This window comes from Podarcis raffonei, chromosome 11 (assembly GCF_027172205.1).
Source record: "Podarcis raffonei isolate rPodRaf1 chromosome 11, rPodRaf1.pri, whole genome shotgun sequence".
In the NCBI taxonomy this organism is placed as follows: Eukaryota; Metazoa; Chordata; class Lepidosauria; order Squamata; family Lacertidae; genus Podarcis; species Podarcis raffonei.
The window spans coordinates 28,309,323-28,328,332 of record NC_070612.1 but is presented as its reverse complement, the minus strand read 5'-3'; the positions used below and the strand labels follow the sequence as shown (position 1 = coordinate 28,328,332).

At 41.2% G+C, this 19,010-nt stretch overlaps 2 protein-coding genes across 2 annotated transcripts in view; one reads left to right on the top strand and one right to left on the bottom strand.

Moving 5' to 3' along the window:
- AP3B1 (adaptor related protein complex 3 subunit beta 1) overlaps nucleotides 1-11,719 on the bottom strand; it is a 141,305-nt gene extending 129,586 nt beyond the window's left edge. Inside the window, exon 1 of the mRNA XM_053409083.1 lies at nucleotides 11,677-11,719. The gene's annotated coding sequence lies outside the window, so the exon portion shown is untranslated. The remainder of the gene's footprint in view (nucleotides 1-11,676) is intronic.
- A 2,850-nt stretch (nucleotides 11,720-14,569) lies between these two features.
- The window catches only part of SCAMP1 (secretory carrier membrane protein 1), a 28,115-nt gene continuing 23,674 nt past the window's right edge, over nucleotides 14,570-19,010 (top strand). Inside the window, exon 1 of the mRNA XM_053407817.1 lies at nucleotides 14,570-14,769. Within this exon, the coding sequence (XP_053263792.1) occupies nucleotides 14,713-14,769 (57 nt within the window). The 5' untranslated portion in view covers nucleotides 14,570-14,712. The remainder of the gene's footprint in view (nucleotides 14,770-19,010) is intronic.

Below are 19,010 nucleotides of genomic sequence, written 5' to 3'. Positions count from 1 at the left end.
CTTTCTGGCAATGATCCTTCAGGTAGGAACAGAGCTCTGAAAAACAGTATCTCAGCTTCAACCTTCCTGAGTTATTCCTGAAGAGTACTGTACTGGGCAGCTTCCAACACCACCCTTTCAGCCATCTTGCCCAGGAAGTGAAGATTTAGAGTCTGAGCAGATCCAGAGAGGTCCTCTTCAGGAGTCACCACATCCTGCCTCTTTCAGGGTAGTGGGCATAAGTCCCACATGTAGTGCTGTGTTGACCATTCCCTGGACCTATTCAGTCAATCACCTCTTGGAGTTTATCAGCCATGATGGACAGAAATAGAGAGCATGCTGCTACCCCGACTTCTACAAGTGTCCTGCAGGCTGCAACTAGTTGGTGCTTGAAGGCCCTCCAATGGACCTGCACTAATTATGACATAAAGTTTGGCACAGAGCCAAGTGATTTTACCCTTTGCAAATCTCTTAACAGCAGGCTTTTTTGAGTGGTCCCTATCAGCTAATTTACCATACTAAAAAGCTCTGCTGGACAATTCACTAAAAACACAATCGAAACAGAGAAGTATGCGCTCTTTTTGCCACTGCCACTGTCACATGCATTGTGGTTGTACTTGCGTTTGATCAAATTCATATTGGGACTTATCCCACCTGTGCTCCAATCATCAGCCAGCCCACTTCATTGTTGCTCAGGGGGCATATACCAAAAGGTATCTTTCTGATTATAATGTTAATACCATGCCTCTGTGAAATAAAAGCTCATTGAGCTATCAATGCATATCTGAAGTGGGAAAATATCAAAAGGTTGGTTAATAGAACAGTTATGGTGTTAAAACATGGTATAAAATATATATCTTAAGAGCACTAGCTGTTCACATGTACAGATTCTATGCATTTGTTTCTGATAAAGCATCAGAAATGTATTATGGTATTCATAGGAATCATGCCTGTAGAGATGGAGAGTAGGACACATTTTTTCTATTTCATTATTGTAGAAAGGGCCATCTATTGTTCAGTTATTTACTCTTGCTAGATATTGAAAACACTTTCTAATAAATTCTAATTAAATCTTTTTCTTCATTAAATCTTAATTTTCTAATTAAATCTTTATCGACCTGTCTCCTGGTTGCAAATAGTGGCTTCTTGTACTGTGGTATAAACGTAAAGCATTTCACTCGCAGCCTGATCCTGTGCTGAGTTAGGTGCATCTCAGTCCATTGGTTTCCATGGGTATGAGGTGCTAAGTCTGCCCAGGATGGGGCTGTCAGTCTGTTGCCATGTCTAGCACTCTGAGCCCTTGAGGAAATGGCAATGCACAAAAGGGACATGGGTCAAGAGTTTGACAGCAGCATAGATTCATAATTGGCTTTACTTGTTTATTATGCAGTGCAATTATAATCTGAGCTGTCTCTTGTGGAATTCTTACTGAGAGGGAAATTATGTAGAAGATTTTGCAGCATTAATAAAGAGTAGCATGATTCATTTGTTTAAGATCAGACAATTAAAAAGGCAACAATAGAAATGTCAACAGAACAACAAAATTTGTAATCTTGTATGGGTGTTTGCCTTGGAAACAGAGAAAGGCTTTATTGGCATGCTTGAATAATCCATAATATCTAGATATTTTCCCTTGACCTAGTTTGCATAATCCAAATCAAAAGTGTCATCATATACTTACAATAGAGAGGGAAGCTTAGCTCTGCCTGAGCCAGGTTTAGACAATACATGTTGGCTTCAGAAGAAAAGATAATAAGTTAACTTCTACTTGCTAAACTATCACTGTGTTCCTTCTTCCTTCTGAGCTGCGAAAACTTCAGTTTGCTTTGCAAAAAAGAACACTGGGCACATATACTATACTGTTTGTATAGTAATCTGATTAGAAAAGTATTGTTTTCAGCAGGCAGGAATGTGTGTAAGCATCCTGATGCAAATTCAACAACCAGTTCCCTAGAGTCAAAGCAGCATTCAAGACAAAGAATAATTTTATTTTTCCACAAGCCTATGGTTACAATCCTGTGCCCACCTACTTGGGAATTTCTAAGTAAACATGCATTGGATTGGGGTGTCTCTGAACAATCTATGAGTCATAGTGTACCAGCTGAAGGGACACAGATTTTTTTAAACAAAAGTTTCACTACAGCAGCAGAACATAAGATCTTCTGGTATATCCATCATGGCAGCAGCATAACACCTCAGATACACTGGTGAAACACTCTGCTGGCAGACTTGTCAGTGGAATGATTAAAATGTGGTGGGGTCACAGACAACCGACAAACGTGTTTACATCATATCCTATACCCTTTCAATTCATGACCACATGCTCCGCTTATATGATATTGCAGATATTAATATTGCGCAGCCTGAAGTGACTGGATGCATAAAAACTGACTCCTTTTGGAATAAAATTTGTCTAGACCCATTTGTTTGATTCAAAACTTTACTTGCAGAACTTTCTTCAAAACAGAACAAAAACATCAAAGATACATAAAAAAAATTCATAAAACATATGGTTATCCAAGCACAGGCTCAACATCTTTTTAGAAATAAAATAACTTATCAAAGCTGAAAAACACAGTTCTCCCCCTCACAGGCTTCATTAGCCTGAACTCCAGCTCCTAAGGCTGTTGAGCTCCTGGAGAGGCATCTTACTCCCACAGAGCCTCAGCCACAACCCTTCCAAGACAGAGAAAATTGCAATTCACTACCTCTTGTGTTATCTAAGGTTAAATACAAATTTGTTAGCTAGCAGAGAACAACAATAACAATTAATTATCAACCCATCAAGGAGCTCAGAGTCCTATTCCTGACTTCAATATAGCTCCATGGAAAATCACCATGTTAAAGCCTTCAGTAATACACATTCAGGCATTCTCCGTTTCAGAGTCAATTAAACAATTACACTTAACATATATTTATCATAAACACCTAGGTGGTCACTATTGGAAAAAGGATGCTAGACTAGAAGCATCCTCCTAATTCAACCAGATTATTTATTTCATTCACAAGCAAGGGAGAATTCTGTTTGGTGAACTGAAAGTAATGAGATGCAGAAAATGGCACAAGGTACAACACATTTCAGATGTGTTGCAGGGCAGGAAAAAGTAAGATTAGTTTTCTAACTAAAACATGAACACTAAGGGTAACTACAAACTGCCTGCTGTGTGATGGCCAATCAAACTACCTGCATGGTAAACTGGCTGCTTGTTACCATTCCTCAGATGTGTCAGTGTGACACCATTTCACCTCCTAGCTGAAAACTGCGTACAACCAGCTCCCTCAGATCAGTTGCCCTATTGTGCGTCTACAAGCAGCCTCTTGGCTCTCTGTGGTAACCTAGTAATGAAGAGGAAAAAAGGTGCAGAAAGGATACAGTCCAGAAACCAATAACATTCTGCAGAGAGTGAAACACTTAACTTATTTGCCCTAGTGTAAAATCTTTTCTAATATTTGATCATTCATAAATGGTTTCTGGATGGAATGTAACAAATTGTCTGAGAATCAGATCTGTAAGCATTTGCTACACTCAAGTGCGCTTGTATATGAACGAGGTGAAAAGGCCAATAAATTATTTTCTTGGCAGATCAAGGATGAGGAATTTGAGAGATCTATTTTGGAAACAACACTAGATACACAGATGGTAATTTCAGACTAGCAGAAAATTAATCAAGCTTTTTTGTCACAGAGTCCTCGTACAGTTTGCCTCAGTGCAGTGTCCATACAGGGCTCAGTTGTGGGAGCTTGAAGCTTTCAGACATGCAAGTTGGTGCTTTTGTAATGCAGTTTCTCTTCTCGGCTTTGAAAGGAAATAGAAATTTATCTGTTCTAAAGGTCAGAGAGCTCTTTCAAAGCTTTTGCTTTCATAGGTGATGCGAGGGAAAAACTGACTAGCACAAAACCACATACAGTGGTACCTCGGGTTACATACGCTTCAGGTTACAGACTCCTCTAACCCAGAAATAATACCTCAGGTTAAGAACTTTGCTTCAGGATGAGAACAGAAATTGTGCTCCGGAGGCGTGGCAGCAGCAGGAGGCCCCATTAGCTAAAGTGGGGCTTCAGGTTAAGAACAGTTTCAGGTTAAGAACGGACCTCCGAAACGAATTAAGTACGTAACCAGAGGTACCACTGTATTAAGAAAAGTATTGTATGTAAACCATAAGTATTTTTAAACTACAAAAAATAGGAAACATATTAGTGCAGAGATTGACCCTCAACGTGAGTGTCTTATTTCACCAGTCACAAAGTGCATCCAACTTTTAGATTTTTTCACAAGGATTCCTAATGCAAATGCACACAAGCATGCACACACACTGGAAAAGATAGGCCATCTTAAATGGTGAGAATGCTGCCATCTACGCCAGGCATCCCCAACCTCTGGCCCTCCAGATGTTTTGGACTACAATTCCCATCATCCCTGACCACTGGTCCTGTTAGCTAGGGATCATGGGAGTTGTAGGCTAAAACATCTGGAAGGCCGCAGGTTGGGGATGCCTGATCTAGGCTGTCAAGGTCAAAGTGTTACGTAATGTCATCCAGACTGTCAAGGACAGGGGTGGGTGGGGGAGGAGAGAGAAACAAGAGAAAATGGAAAAAGACTAAGTGCTCTTTCACACATGAAGCCAATGTGAAGAGGCATAGCTCAGTGACAGAGCATCTGCTTTGCATGCAGAAGATCTCCCGTTCAATCTCCAGGTAGGTCTGAAAATGTCCCCTATCTGAAATCCATTACAGCCACCACTACCAGTCAGGGTGGACAAATACTGAGCTGAATGGACCAGTGATCTGACTTCCTGTGTTCCAATATTCCAAACTTAACCAAATGTGAGACTGCAGTCATATATCAGCTTCGTAGAACAATATCATAGGTGTGTTTTTCACAAAAGCAAACTCCTCTTTTCTGACTGATGTTAATAGAAAATCCACTTTATCATTCTTGGGTTGCAGGTGTGTTTACTTTGATGACATGCAGTAGAAATATGGTGAAACTAACGTATCAGACAAAATCTTAGCTTGAAATTCTTTGCCACAATTGTGCTTTTGACTCTGTATTAATCTGAACAGATCAGGTTTGCTAAATGTCTTTTCCAAAGGGAAGACTTCAGAGTAACTAAAACACATTCTAAAGATTTAGTAACAAAGATACTTCAGCAGCCTGAAGTCAAATGGCAGTTTGAACCCAGGTGAAGCTATGAACTACTCCAATTATCCCAAACAAACAGGTTTTAAACCCCTGTGGATTTCAGTAGCACTGCTACTTGCTTAACCGAGTGGCTGGAAGTCACCAGAAGAAGCTACTTCCCACGGTTCCTGATTTAGTGCTGTAGTTTGCAATCCGGGTTACAGGGTACAGTTTGGGGAACAGTATTATGATATTTAGAGTTTCAATTCCTTATTTCACGATGTCATAGTTTACTATATATTTAACAAACAGTACATACTGTTTTATTGTAAATAGAACTTCTAAGTGGTTTACAAAAATAAACATTAAAATTTTCAGTTAAAAACAGATAAAAACAGATGTTGACTTCCATGTGCTGGGAAAGACCTGCCTGAATTTTTCATTCTGTAATTCCAACTGTGAGCACCAGAGGTAGATGTTTTCACAGAAAACATTAAAATTAACTTCACTTAATAATCACTGCTTACTGCCGCTATTAACATTTCCCAGTTTACACTTTATGAACAGGAATATAGTCTGGCATTTACCTCTAAGACTGAAATCCCATATACTGTATTCACTAAACCAAGAATAGACAAGAATAGACAAGTGTAACATAAGATTGTACTATTAAGTCCTTAACTTAGAAACATAGAATTGTATCTATGTATAGAATTGGAAGAGACCAGGAGAGTCATCTAGTCAAATCTCCTGCAATGCTTGAAGTTTTTGCCCAACATGGGGTTTGAACCCATGATCCTGATATTAAGAGTCTCATGCTCTAATAACTGAGCTATTCCAACAATTAGTGCTATTAGTGATACATGACCACCATAGTCATCCCCTATAAAGAGCAAAAAACTAACTATAGCAGGAATGCAATCCCCAACACATAACTGCACACATGGTTATTTTTATTGAACTTTTCTGCTACACACAAAAAATGAAGAGAGTGAGGCCACCGTAACAAGATGAATCTGCATAAATGCAGTTGTTGGCTGCTAGATGGGACTGGTGAGAGTTGCAACCTATAATACGTGGCAGCGCTTTTACCAATAAATAGTTTATCCTAATGTTCAATAGACATCTAGCCTCCTGTAACTTGAGCTCATTAGATCTGGGCCCTCATTACAACACCCTGTCCTGGCTCCCACTCGTTGAAGAACTCGGGTTGCAGTTTCTATCCATAGCTTCAATGCTCAAATCAGCACACTATATAGGCAAAATGCAGTTCTGTGGCACAGCAAAGCTGCACAAGCAAAGACGGAGACCTAGCAATGACATGGCCCCTGCAACACCGTTCCAAGGGAAAGGGGTGGGCACAACAAAGTGCAGCAACTGGTTCTGCTTCTTAGACTGGGCATACAACCATCTGCTCATGCCTGCACTGGTGTCTCCATGACAGGCAATGGAGGAAGGGTTACTGCCTCATCAACAGCTGATGGAACAGGCAGGGCAACAATCTCCTCTGGTGAGGTGGGACTGCACTTGGTTTCTGACAACTCCAGAGGTGGAGTTGTGGTGCGATAGGCGAGCCAGAACCAGCTGCTGGCAGCTACAGTGGTGGAGCCTGTGCCTTGTACTGTGGGGATTGATGGGGAGATGGGACAAAGCGAGGGAAATTCCACATACGCCCACCCACAGGATTTCCCCCAGGATCTTCTAACCCAGATAGAAACCTTCCCAGCCCACTGGATCCCTCCCCAGTGTCATCTGTCTTGATTCAGCACTGGACACTATTCCAGATCCAACAGGTATGGAGAAAAAGTTGCACTTCTTAACTGCTTCTATTAATGCAGCTTAGAGTGGCATTAGAGATTTTCCCCTGCTAGCACTACACTGCTGACCCAGGTTCTGCTTGTGATCAACTGCAATCTAGATAGCTCTTTCACAGGTACTACTGCTAGGCCAGGAATTTCTCCATCCCATGCTTGTGCGTTTTTGTCTTTTGCCTAAATGGAGAGTTTTGCAGTTGTTCCTGTGGAATTTCATTTTGTTAGTTTCATCACAGTTTTCCATTCCATCAAGCTTGATGAGGACTTTGAGGAGTTTTGCAACCAGCTATGAATCCTCATGACAGTATTATAATCGAGCCAGCATTTAGCCAGTTTGCTAATCAAAATATCATGGGGAACTTTGTCAAATGTTCTGCTGAAATCAAGATAAATTACATCCACAGCAGAGAGAGCACTATTCTATGACACTATTCTATGAATGTTTACTTGAAAGGAAGTCATCTGTCTCTTCCACATATTTTGCCACTTCATAGCCTTGCAATCTGCCTAATATAACCTATTATTTATTGGCCTTATCATCTGCTCAATATAAAATAGCTGAAATCTTCTCCTAGACCAGATAAACTAAATAGTTCAGTTTGCGTCATGTGGCGTATCATGAAACATTCTTACAGCTATTTTCTGCATTTTATTTTTCCTTACTAGCTTTTATTGTATTCAAATAAAAGAAGTGGAAAATGTAGTAGAGTCAGCCAGTAAAACTTATGCTTCTGTTCAAAACAAGCACAAGGTTGGAAGAGTTTAATTTCACCAGCTACATTTTATAATATTTATGCAGTTCTTTGTTTGCTGCATTTCATGTGCAAAAACAAATACCTAAGTAGCTTTTACTAACAGGAAAAGAGAGCAAATGAGGACACACATAAATGACACATTTCACTAGGTTTAATGGGGTGAGCAATCCTAAAAATAAGGTTATTTTCTTCTGACCCTCCATTTCCAATTTGGGATGTAGATGTAATGTGGTCCACTCATATAAGGCAGTCACATGGGTTCCACTTCACTGGCATACCTGAGTGTTGTCACACACAATAAAGTACCTTCTTAGAACTTAGATCAAGGGTAGGCAACCTAAGGCCCGTGGGCCGGATGCAGCCCAATTGACTTCTCAATCCGGCCTGTGGATGGTTCAGGAATCAGTGTGTTTTTACATGAGTAGAATGTGTGCTTTTATTTAAAATGCATCTCTGGTTTATTTGTGGGGCCTGCCTGGTGTTTTTACATGAGTAGAATGTGTGCTTTTATATAAAATGCATCTTTGGGTTATTTGTGGGCATAGGAATTCGTTCATTCCCCCCCCAAAAAAAATAGTCTGCCCCCCACAAGGTCTGAGAGACAGTGGACTGGCCCATGGCTGCAAAAGGTTGCTGATCCCTGACTTAGATAAAAAACCCCAACAAAGATAGCTAAAGAATTTGTTGCTTGAGGCAGTGATCTAGGAGAACACCTTCATTAAGCAGGAGTTACTGTGTGTGCTTTTCAGCTTCTCTCCTGGTTCAGGGTCTGTGGTAAGTCAGTATACCTGGGAGCTGTAAAACAGAAGCAGGTAAACAGTTGCCACATGACAGGAGATGAGGTCAGGCAATGAGACTTGGATGGTAAGGGGACGATGGGTTGAAGGGCTGGAATGTGGAGGTAAACAGGGACTAGATCTTTGTCTCAACTTAGCCAGACCAAATATGACAAGCTAGCTGCCATAAAAATGGGGTTTGGGGCATATTGCACAAAAGCTAAAGTGTGGCTTTTGACTTAGGTTATGTACATTGTAAAGAATATTCCTTTTAAATAAGCCAACTTAAGCATAATAAACAAAAGCTGCCCTTGGTGTTACAAAGAAATTGTATTTTAATTTCCCCTGATCAAATTGGGAGTACTGTATGGAATACAGAATACTGTCTAATACCTCAACATACCAGGAAGAAATATTACTAAAAATGAGCATGTAATCTCATCAGTATCACAGCAGATGCAGATTTAACATGAGTATGGACATCAGTTTCTGCTAAGCACCATCAGATTGATTTACCTGTAATTTCTAGTGCCATTAGGAAAAGGGTTGTGGGTTTACCTTATTGTAAATGTGTTATTTTTAGATACAGTGAAAAAAGGAGCACCCATCTTTTTGTTGTAGTTGTTTAGTCGTGTCTACAACCACAACAAAAAGATGTTGTGCTCCTTTTTTCACCCATCTTTGTTTTATTACATTGACTATATGGAGATGGACCTGCATGATAGGAACAGTGGCACATGCTTTATTATCAAGCCTATTTAACTAAAGGGAAGGGGCAGATTTTGATCTGAAATTAAGGATGCAATAAACCCTAGGCACACTTATGTTGGAGCACGCCTCACTGAACTTAACAGGGCTTACTTCTGAATAAAATTCAATGCATTGGATTGGCCCACATAGCTTTAATGATAGATTATTAATTGCCTAAATACCTTTTTAGCTTGATTGCTTTTTGATTAGGCTGCAATTAAAACTTGCAACCTAATCAAAAGGCAATCAAGCTAACAAGAAGGGAACTTGGGACAGAGCCATCATGGACAACTCTTGGATGCTTATGCATAAAGAGCATGTGCTTATGCATAAAGCCCCCATTGGGTGGGGTCCTCACCATGGAGGCCTGAGGCCCAAAGATCTGATTTACATATGGGCTGAGCTAGCTGCAGCGCAGGGCCTTATAATCGGGGGGGGGGGCTTGGCCTCTTGCAAAATAAAAAATTAAACAGGCAGATTTTACTATTTAGGCCCAGTTGCTTAGTAATATTAAACATGTGGTGTATGAATCTATGACTGTATAACAGTTACACAAGTGCATACTCTACTGTTTAGTAGATTTCACAGAGGCTTTAAAACTACTCAGAATCAAATGATAAAGCAATACAAGTGTTCTGATCACTGCCTTTTATACCACTATGAATCACAATATTTAATTTTGACTTTTTGTGGAAAAAATGATGAGTAAGCGCTATGAAAGTGCTGCTAATAAATGAAAGCAACAAAAAGAACAGAAGGAAATACTCAAATGTTTAAAGCCAATCATGTCATATGGCTTTGTACACCAAGCAGAAACAGTCCTACATAATCCCTCATACAGAACATTCATGTTTACAAACAGAAGAAAATCAAGTAGACTACACTGAGTAGTCTGAGCAGACTGAATAACAGCCAGTTTATATACAGAACACAGCCTCCCAAGACCTTCAAGGAGAATTGTTGTCGGTAACTACCACTACAAGTACAGAAACAACTGGAGAAAGTGACAATGAAGTGATAGGACCTACGGCCCAAGAATTAACACAAGGTGCTGAAGGAACATACCATGAGATGGTTGTATCAAAAGAAGCAGTTCAAGTTCTTTACGGTCTTAAAGTATTGGAAAATAAAGCAAATTATCTGAGTGAAAACCCTTACATTGCAGACACAAAAATACCAACGGTTCATGCTACTAGTGATTTTAGAGACAATAATGTCATAGGTTTATGGTCCACATTAAATAACAAGGAAATATCATTCTGGATTGAGAAAGATCCATCGGAATGTCAGCACTGGGATGGACCTTTTACCACTTTGAAGCAAACATCTAAAAACCAAGCCTGAATCTGTTCAAAAAATTATTCTATTCCACCAAAGTAAATGGATAAATCTACCCTCAAGAATGGCTAGTGTAGTCTCCCACAAAAGGAAGTGTCTACTGTTTTGTGCACAAACCTTTCTCTAACCAAACTACCTCAACTACAACTTTAGGTTCTACTGGATTTGATGGTTGGCATCACACTTATCTTGTTAAAACCCATGGAAACTCTAAAAATCATACAAACTCTCTGCTAACATACTTAACAAGAAAGTGTGCTCAAACACTCACATAAAAACTCAAAGAACAAATCAAAGCAGGATTACTGGAGCTGCACGTACTTCAGCGAGTTATTGAAGTGATTTCCCTTTTGGGGGAACGTGGCTTGGCATTCCATGGAAATGATGAAACATTTGGTTCACCAGACAATGGTAACTTTCTTAGATTGCTTGAATTAATTGCAAAATTGGATCATTTCCTGTGTGCTCACATAAATCAATATGGAAGTAAAGGCTCTGGTCAGCTATCATACTTCTCCAAAACCATATGTGAATAGGTTATCCAGTTGATGGCTAATACAGTTCAAGAAGCAACACTGAGCAACATCAAACAGGCAGCTTATTTTAGCTTATCTGTTGATTCAAACCCTGATGCTTCCCATGTTGATCAACTTACTGTCATGGTTAGATATGTTTCTCCTAGCAATGGATTACTAGCTGAATGCTTTCTGAGTTTTTTGAACTGAAATACCACACCAGTGAAAGTATGGTTGAGCCGATACTGAACTACTTCACTGAACATATGATTTCAGTACATATGATTTCAGTAAATCATATGACAATGCAGCTAATATGGCTGGAAAATATAACAGCATTCCACAAAATATTCTGGAAAGGAACAAGCTTGCAAAGTTTGTTCCATTGCGCTGGACATTCCGTAAATCGAGTTGGACAAACCACAGCTGACTTGTCCCTGGATGCAGTGAATTTTTTTTGCCATAATAAATGAGCTTTATTGTTTTTTCTCATCTTCTGCAAAAATATCAGCAATGCTAAAAAATTCTTGCCTCTTGAGTCAGAAGTTCCTAAACATTTATCAGACACAAGAAGGGAGGCTAACGCCAAAGCTACTGCAGCTATTAGTGAAAGTTATGCTTACTTACATTGTTGAAGCCCTCAGTCATATTTACTGTGATGAATCTGAAAAAGGAGATACTAGATGACAGGCTGAAAAATCTGCAGAAAATAGAATAATTTTAATTCATTTTCATGCTTTAGTTTTGGACACACTTTCATAAAGTTAGCAAGGCACTCCAAAGTTCACAAATTTCATAACACACATGTGCAAATATTTGCTGTTCACTACTGCAGTTCATATCAAACACTTGGGCTAATTTTGATGAAATTGAACAGCAAGCAAAATTCACTTTACCAGAGTACAAAACTGTCAAAAGAAAACAGACTATGGGGGGGGCGGGAAGAATGATAGAACAGCATCCAAAGCCCAAGACAAACTTTATCCAAGAGACAAGTTTAGGGTAAATTCATTTATCCCTGTCACTGATGCTCTTGAATCCAACCCAGACAGAAGAGCAACAGTGTAGCTGGCAATTTTTCATTTTTTTGTGAACCTACAAACAACCAAGGAACACATTTACAATGGCGTTGAGATGTTGATGCAAGAGGAGACAATTGATGAACTCTTACACTTTCAGCTGTACATCAAACAAGCTTACCTTGAAAAAAAAAATTTCAGCCACCAAGATATGTATCAAATATTACAGGAGAAAATTTGAACAGCTTTTCCAAATGTGGAAACAATTTTCAGATTGTTCCTGTGTTTAATGGTTACAAACTGTACTAGTAAAAGATCGTTTTCTAGACTAAAAGGGATAAAGAATGATCTACCGTCAACAACATCACAAGATTGGTTGTCTGATCTAAGCATTCTCTGCATAGAAAACGACAAGCTGTAATTTACTGATTTTAATGATATGATTAATAAGTTTGCATCCAAAAGAGCACAAAAGAAACTGTTCTGACTTTGTATATAGTGCAATGTTATAACACAGCTATGATTCCCCTAAGAATGTTCTGTGTGGATATCTTCATTAACTCCATACTTTAATAAACTTTTTATCAATTCTAAAATGTCAGCAATTTCCTACTTTCATTGAGTAGTTAAAGAAGATAACAATGTTTCATTTCTCATGAACAGATGCTCTTAAGTTTCGACCTCCCAAGGTCTCCTAACCCAGAGCCTCCAGTTGATTTAATCTGAGCCTGACCTCAAGTTGATTTTACCACACTCCACCACCAGCTGCATGCCATTTATTCCTTCCAACTACCCTGCTCACATTGGTCACAAATACCTATTTCCCAAGGGCAAAGTTATTCTTAAAATACAATCTGAAAAACAATTACAAATAGGGTTAAACTGGGGGGGGGGGGAATATATGCAGCTCAATCCTATCCACATTTTACTCAGAAGTCATACTGAACTAAGTGATCCCTGAAATAAAGGAGACTCTTTTGAAACAGTCATCCTGCAAAATTGTTGTCTACTTTTAAAACACTTGATGTTTTCTCGTGCACTATCCTATTTGACCCACAAGGAATCCAGTTGTACTTATTCCTAAGCAATATAAGACCAGAGCCTTAAATACATATGATCTCCAGAAAGGTTGTGGAGATAACTTCTTAAACTAATGATTAAAACACAACCACCACGATGGGTGGTTTTCAACTAAGTAGACCCACTGAAATTTATGAACATGACTAAGATCCATTGATTTCAATAGGTTTAATGTGAGTGGAATTTAGCTGAATACCACTCATTTCAATTCAGTATCACCACTGAAGTGTTTGTGAACAGCACTCAGGGAATCCCCATGTGTTACAAATAGAAAAAAGGAAGAACATCTGCCTCAGAACATCAGGAATAACTTTCTGACAAGATTCAGGTAGGTAGCCATGTTGGTCTGACACAGTTGAAATAAATAAATAAATTGTCCAGTAGTACCTTAGAGACCTGAAGGGACGCGGGTGGCGCTGTGGGTAAAACCTCAGTGCCTAGGGCTTGCCGATCACATGGTCGGCGGTTTGAATCCCCGCGGCGGGGTGAGCTCCCGTCGTTCGGTCCCAGCTCCTGCCCACCTAGCAGTTCGAAAGCACTCTTAAGTGCAAGTAGATAAATAGAGACCGCTTTCTAGCGGGAAGGTAAACGGCGTTTCCGTGTGCTGTGCTGGTGCTGGCTCGCCAGCTGCAGCTTCGTCACGCTGGCCATGTCACCCGGAAGTGTCTTCGGACAGCACTGGCTCCCGGCCTCTTAAGTGAGATGGGCGCACAACCCTAGAGTCGGACACGATTGGCCCGTACGGGCAGGGGTACCTTCACCTTTACGACCAACTAAGTATGTTCTGGGTATAAGCTTTCGTGTGCATGCACACTTCTTCAGAAAGAAGCTTATACACTAAGTATGCCCAGAACATACTTAGTTGGTCTCTAAGGTGCTACTGGCCAATTTTTTGATAACTTTCTGACAGTAAGAGCTGTTCGACAGTGGAACCGACTTTCTCGGAAGGTTGTGCACTCTCCTTCCTTGGAGGTTTTTAAGTAGAGGTTGGGTGGCCATCTTCAATGGATGCTTTAGTTGAGATTCCTGCATCGCGGGGGATTGGACTAGACTAGATGACCGTCAGGATCTCTTCCAACTCTGCAATTCCATGACCCTATGAAAAGTTCGCCCCTTCCTCTCCAACCTGTAAGGCGAGAACAAAACCCTGAACTCAAGAGAATAAGCGACTCTTCCATATTAGAAGTACACGAACGAAAGAGGATGGGACGGAAAGCAAGAGCAGGCCACCTCCCCACACACTTTCGCCGCCCTCTTTTGAACCTCCGTTTCTCTTTCCGCCAACCCATCTCCTTTTCACCCTTCCATTTTAATCAGGTGCTGGCGCAGCTTTCTACGTCACTTCCGGGGCGGCCATTTTGGAGGCCTTCGCGCCCTATCGGCTTGCTCCGTGCTTGGGAGGAGGGGCGGGCGCTTCGTGCCGGATCTACCTGCGCTGACATCGGCGGGGGAGGGGGGGAGCCACCAGAAGCAGCCTGTGGGGCGCTCGGCCGGAGTCGCTGTCCGCCGCCGCCGCCATCCGCGCATCGCCGCGCCCGACAGACCCCCCTCCCCTCCCCGCGCCATGTCGGACTTCGACAGCAACCCTTTCGCCGACCCGGACCTCAACAACCCTTTCAAGGTAGGAGCGGCGGGGAGGCGGCGGCGACGCTTCGGGCCGAGAAGCCGGGCGTGTCGCGTTGACGCGGGTTCGGTGGCGGGGAGGCCCGTGGGCTAAGGTATCCCCCCCCCCAAGTACCGTGAATGGACCTGCAAGGTCCTCCCCCTCCCCGCGGAGGCCTCGTCTCCGGCGTGCCCCACCCCCTCCCCCTGGACCCGCCGCGTTTGCCGGGGAGACTGAGGCGCCTCTTTTGTGCTGGGAACGGGAGAGCGAGTCCTCCTCCTCCTCCTCTCGGGGTTTTGTGGCGAAGGCGTGAGCGGGTCCTTGGCGTCTCCGCGGCTCTTCTGTGCTCCCGCTCCGGGCCTCCCTTCTTTTCCCTGCGGGAGGAAAGGGCTCCCCGTTAAGGGTCTCCCGGATCCGCCGCTCTGGTGTCCAGGTGGGCGGAAGGCAGGAGGGGCGGGTGGCCCTGCGTCCCAAGAGGGACGGCGACCGGCGATGCGCTCTGCATCAGGCACCAGACCTGGCCAATAGATGCTGCCGGTAACAGCATCTTCCTCTCCGATCTCTTATCTGGCCACACACGGTCCGCGATGGAAAATAATTCCTAGTCGCTTTCAAAGCTGCCAAAAGGTTCCTAAAAGGGATGCTAGGACTGAAGGTCTCCCAAGAGGCGATCGTCTCCTTTGGCCACCACCTGTTAATGTTCTGTAGAGAAGGCTTTGCTTTAAATTTTGTTTTTTAGCTGCCCTTGCAATTCCTTGCTGCTAAAAAGGTCTGAAGTCAGGATGTGAGGTCTGACACCGGGCTGGTTTGGTTTGAACTAGGATTGAAGAAGGCTGGAGTAATCTTCTGAGCTTAGTTTCAGTCTGTCTTGGGATCTCTTTTGAGCAGTGACTGTATTCAGCTTATTGATGTAATATCTGGAGTAAAGTAGATGTACATGTGGGCTTTAATTGTGGATGGGGTTTATAGAAAAGTGGTGAGCAAACAGTTTTCATGGGATCTGGTGGAATTCCCTCCCCAAAGGCTTTTGAAATAGAAACTTCAAAATATTTTTTCCTTACTAACTTTGAAAGCATGCTTTCTTATTTAGACAATCATAAGCTTAATCACTTCGGCCCTAGTATAGCACATAACACCTTAGCAGAGTTAACCTATGTAGAATTTTGAAGTTTTAAGGCAGAGCTGTGAAGTCCACTTTCAAAATAAATTCAATGTATGGTTGTTATTATGCTGGTTCTAAAACATGATTCTCCACCAACCTAAATTAATCTAATATTTAAAAAAACAAGCCCAATTGTTATGGTTCTTTCCCCACATTTGGTGAGGCTTGTAAAAATTCTCCCGTGAACTCACAACCTCTAAATTACAGTTCTTAGAGTTGCCTGGGAAGAGGGAGTAACTATTAAATCGGGTTAAGTCTGTGATGCAGATCATCCTAAAAATCATGACATCTTAATAGCCTAACAATTGTATTATGGTTTGAGTTTTTATAGGCCAGTAGCCCACATGTTAGGGACGTGGGTGGCGCTGTAGGTTAAACCACAGAGCCTAGGACTTGCTGATCAGAAGGTTGGCGGTTCGAATTCCCACGACGGGGGGAGCTCCCATTGCTCGGTCCCTGCTCTTGCCCACCTAGCAGTTCGAAAGCACATCAAAGTGCAAGTAAATAAATAGGTACTGCTCCGGCGGGAAGGTAAATGGCATTTCCGTGCGCTGCGCTGGTTCGCCAGAAGCGGCTTAGTCATGCTGGCCACATGACCCGAAAGCTGTACGCCGGCTCCCTCAGCCAATAAAGCGAGATGAGCGCCACAACCCCAGAGTCGGTCACGACTGGACCTAGTGGTCAGGGGTCCCTTTACCTAGCCCACAGGTTTGGATGGCTTTTCTATTGTGAACTTACTTTCAGGACTGCGGTAGAGACCATGGGCGTAGCCAGGATTTTTGTTCAGGGGGGCAGAACCAACGTGATTGGTCAGTTAAGTATTTCTATTGTTTTACTTGATCTTGGAGGGGCAACTGCCCCCTTGGCTACACCCATGGTAGAGACTTGTAGGATCAGTGTAAGGCAAGGATGGCTAATCCTTGGCTCTTCAAATGATGCGGGACAAAAACTCGCATTATATCTGAATGTTGGGTTCAGGACCGCTACAACATTTGGAGGGCTTCAGATTTGCAATCCCTGGTGTGATGTGTTCTGTGATATTGCTTGATAACTGCGGTTTACGGGATTTAATTCATTCTCAGGTTGTGTAATGAGCCTAAGTTGCACGATAACTTTTAAATTCTCATTTTCAATGAAAAGGTTTAGGCTTCCTTTTTAAAAGTCAAGATAGACAACTCATGAATAGAATCACAGACTCAGAGAACTGTAGAGTTGGAAGAAACTCTGAAGGTCATTACTCCAAGTTCTCCAACCACTTGAATGTGCAAAACAAACGAATTGCTAAGTATCTAGATGGGTATAATAGTACAGTTTACTAGAGAGAGCCCCGGTTCTTCTTGTTGTGTACTGCTTACATTATCAAAAGTCTAGCTGTCAATATTAAATAAGTCAAACGAGTCCTCCGTCTGCAGGTTTCAAATTCAACTACACGTGTAGTTGAATGTTTTAGCATTTGTTGTAATGTTGGTGTTTCTGCAATTTCCACCGAGCAAACTTCTGAGGAGCACGTGCCTTTTGCCTGCATTCCCTTTGTGGTAACTTTCTGTTATTTTTCTGCGGTATCCCTCTCCACAGAGGTGCATCCAGCATCTTGATCATACAGCTTTCACTGTATGCTGAAGACACACCTTGAAAAGTTAAAATTTATTGTTTTTGGAACCCAGCTCTTTTGCTGAATTTATCATATTTGCTTCTATTTTTGTGGTTTTACTTGTTTTATGGTTTTATTTGTTTTTGTAATTTTATATTCTATTATTGTGACCTACCCTGTGAACTTACAGTGAAGGGCAAGTAAGAAATATTATAAATAAATAAATTTTAGAAGTTGCTGTTACTTCTCTGTCCCATCCTTCTGATCTTACAGCGGAAGAAGGCATAATTCATGGAAAGGAGCATATATCCAAATTGTGTTCTTTCTTCCTAGGCAAAGATAACAATTATTTTTTTAAAAAAACTGGTTAAGATTGTTTTTTAATAAGTTATAAGTACGATGTAGATAGACAATTTTCTGCGATTGAACACCAACAAAATGAAAGTTAAGTTGGACAGTGCTACCATGACCCCTACAAAATCTGACTTTTCTTTTTCCATTGAAACTTTTTGTTTCAGCAGAAATCTTTTGACTTTTATATATAAAGTCAAAAGGTGTGTCTTTTTGATGGAATTCCAAGCTTCATTAAGTACATTGATAAAATATATGTACCGTAACTGTTGTTCAAAACACATAAACCACTTCTTTATGTAGTGTTCATTATACCTTGTCTGCACTAGGTTTTGTTCAGATAAGGTGTAAACCAGGCTTCTTCAAACTCGGCCCTCCAGATGTTTTGAGACTACAATTCCCATCATCCCTGACCACTAGTCCTGCTAGCTAGGGATCATAGGAGTTGTAGGCCAAAAACATCTGGAGGGCCGAGTTTGAGGAAGCCTGATGTAAACCCCTCAGTCATCTGAACCAACGGTTCTACCAGCCAGATTTGGTCTCCGTTAATTAAACATAAAGCTGAGTTTAAAATTGTTTGCAAGTAGATTTTAAATGAAGGGTTGTTGTTTTTTTCATTGAAGCTTTCCTGCCTGCTATATGCATCATCTTGGTTTAATGATTTGGGAAAATGCTTACTTAATGTTCAAGCTTTATATTTCATTTCTGTTTACAAGTTTTATTGAATGCTTATGTGATACCGAAGCTATAGTGTATCCTCCATGATGGTTGTTAGGGATATAATCCTGAACCAACTTACTGTGAAGTCCTATGGAATTCAACAGACACTTTATTTTTTTTATAAAATAATATTTATTAAAATTTCAGAGGAAATACAAAAATGTAAAAAAAGGGGGGGGGGAAAGAAAGAAAAGAGACAAAAAGATACAAAATACAGAAAAATAAGAATAGTTAAAAACAAATCAGTCATTCCAAACCCTATCTTTCATTTGCCTATTTCCCTGACTTCCTCACACCTCCCTTTTTTTGTATTCTAATTCAGTCATTGTTTCAGCAAATCCTTTCCATTTTTGCTTTTACTTTTTGTATTCTAGCTTAATTAGTTATTTCGCTGACCAATTAATTAGCTCTATACATCCTATCCATCTTTCACCA